This window comes from Phalaenopsis equestris, unplaced genomic scaffold (assembly GCF_001263595.1).
Source record: "Phalaenopsis equestris unplaced genomic scaffold, ASM126359v1 Scaffold213636, whole genome shotgun sequence".
Lineage (NCBI taxonomy): Eukaryota > Viridiplantae > Streptophyta > Magnoliopsida > Asparagales > Orchidaceae > Phalaenopsis > Phalaenopsis equestris.
This window is the reverse complement of record NW_018232469.1, coordinates 7,013-7,609: the sequence shown is the minus strand read 5'-3', so window position 1 is coordinate 7,609 and position 597 is coordinate 7,013. Positions and strand designations below refer to the sequence as shown.

At 33.5% G+C, this 597-nt stretch overlaps 1 protein-coding gene across 1 annotated transcript in view; it reads left to right on the top strand.

The window, feature by feature from the left end:
• Positions 1-325: 325 nt before the first annotated feature.
• LOC110036984 (ER membrane protein complex subunit 8/9 homolog) overlaps positions 326-597 on the top strand; it is a gene marked incomplete in the record, with an annotated part of 6,775 nt that continues 6,503 nt past the window's right edge. Inside the window, 1 exon segment of the mRNA XM_020741548.1 lies at positions 326-590. Within this exon segment, the coding sequence (XP_020597207.1) occupies positions 424-590 (167 nt within the window).

Genomic DNA, 597 nt, shown 5'->3' with positions numbered 1-597 from the left:
AAATTTAAAATAAATTTTAATAATTAAAAAAAGGGCATGTACATATTATCTAAATATTATGTATTCACCTAAATGAGATTTTTATATACCAATCATCTAAAATTTTAAATATAATATTTTTGCCACCTAAATTTATTATTTATATTTCAATCACCTGAAATTTTATTTTATTTTAAAAAAGAAATAATCAAACTCTTATATTTAAAATTTAGAATAATTAATGTGTAAAAACGATTTTTTACATTTATATATAAGAATTAAAATTTAGATGTTAGATATAAATACTTGGGAAACTTGGCAGTACATTTGTAAATCTAAGAAAAGGGGGTGTTGGAATTGGAAAATCGAACAGGAAATCAAAATCGTTCCTTCTTCGTTTAGTTTTCGAGGGAGGGCCGTCGCACGGGAGTGTGAACGAACGAGATGGCGGACTGCAGATACCAGATTTCGCAGTGCGCATACATAAAGCTTGTCCTTCACGCTCTGAAGCATGCCTCCTCTTCAGTCAACGGTCTCCTCGTCGGCCGGCTTGTAGAAGGTGGCGGATCTCCCACCGTGCAGATCTCGGATTCTGTCCCTCTATTCCACTCGCAGATC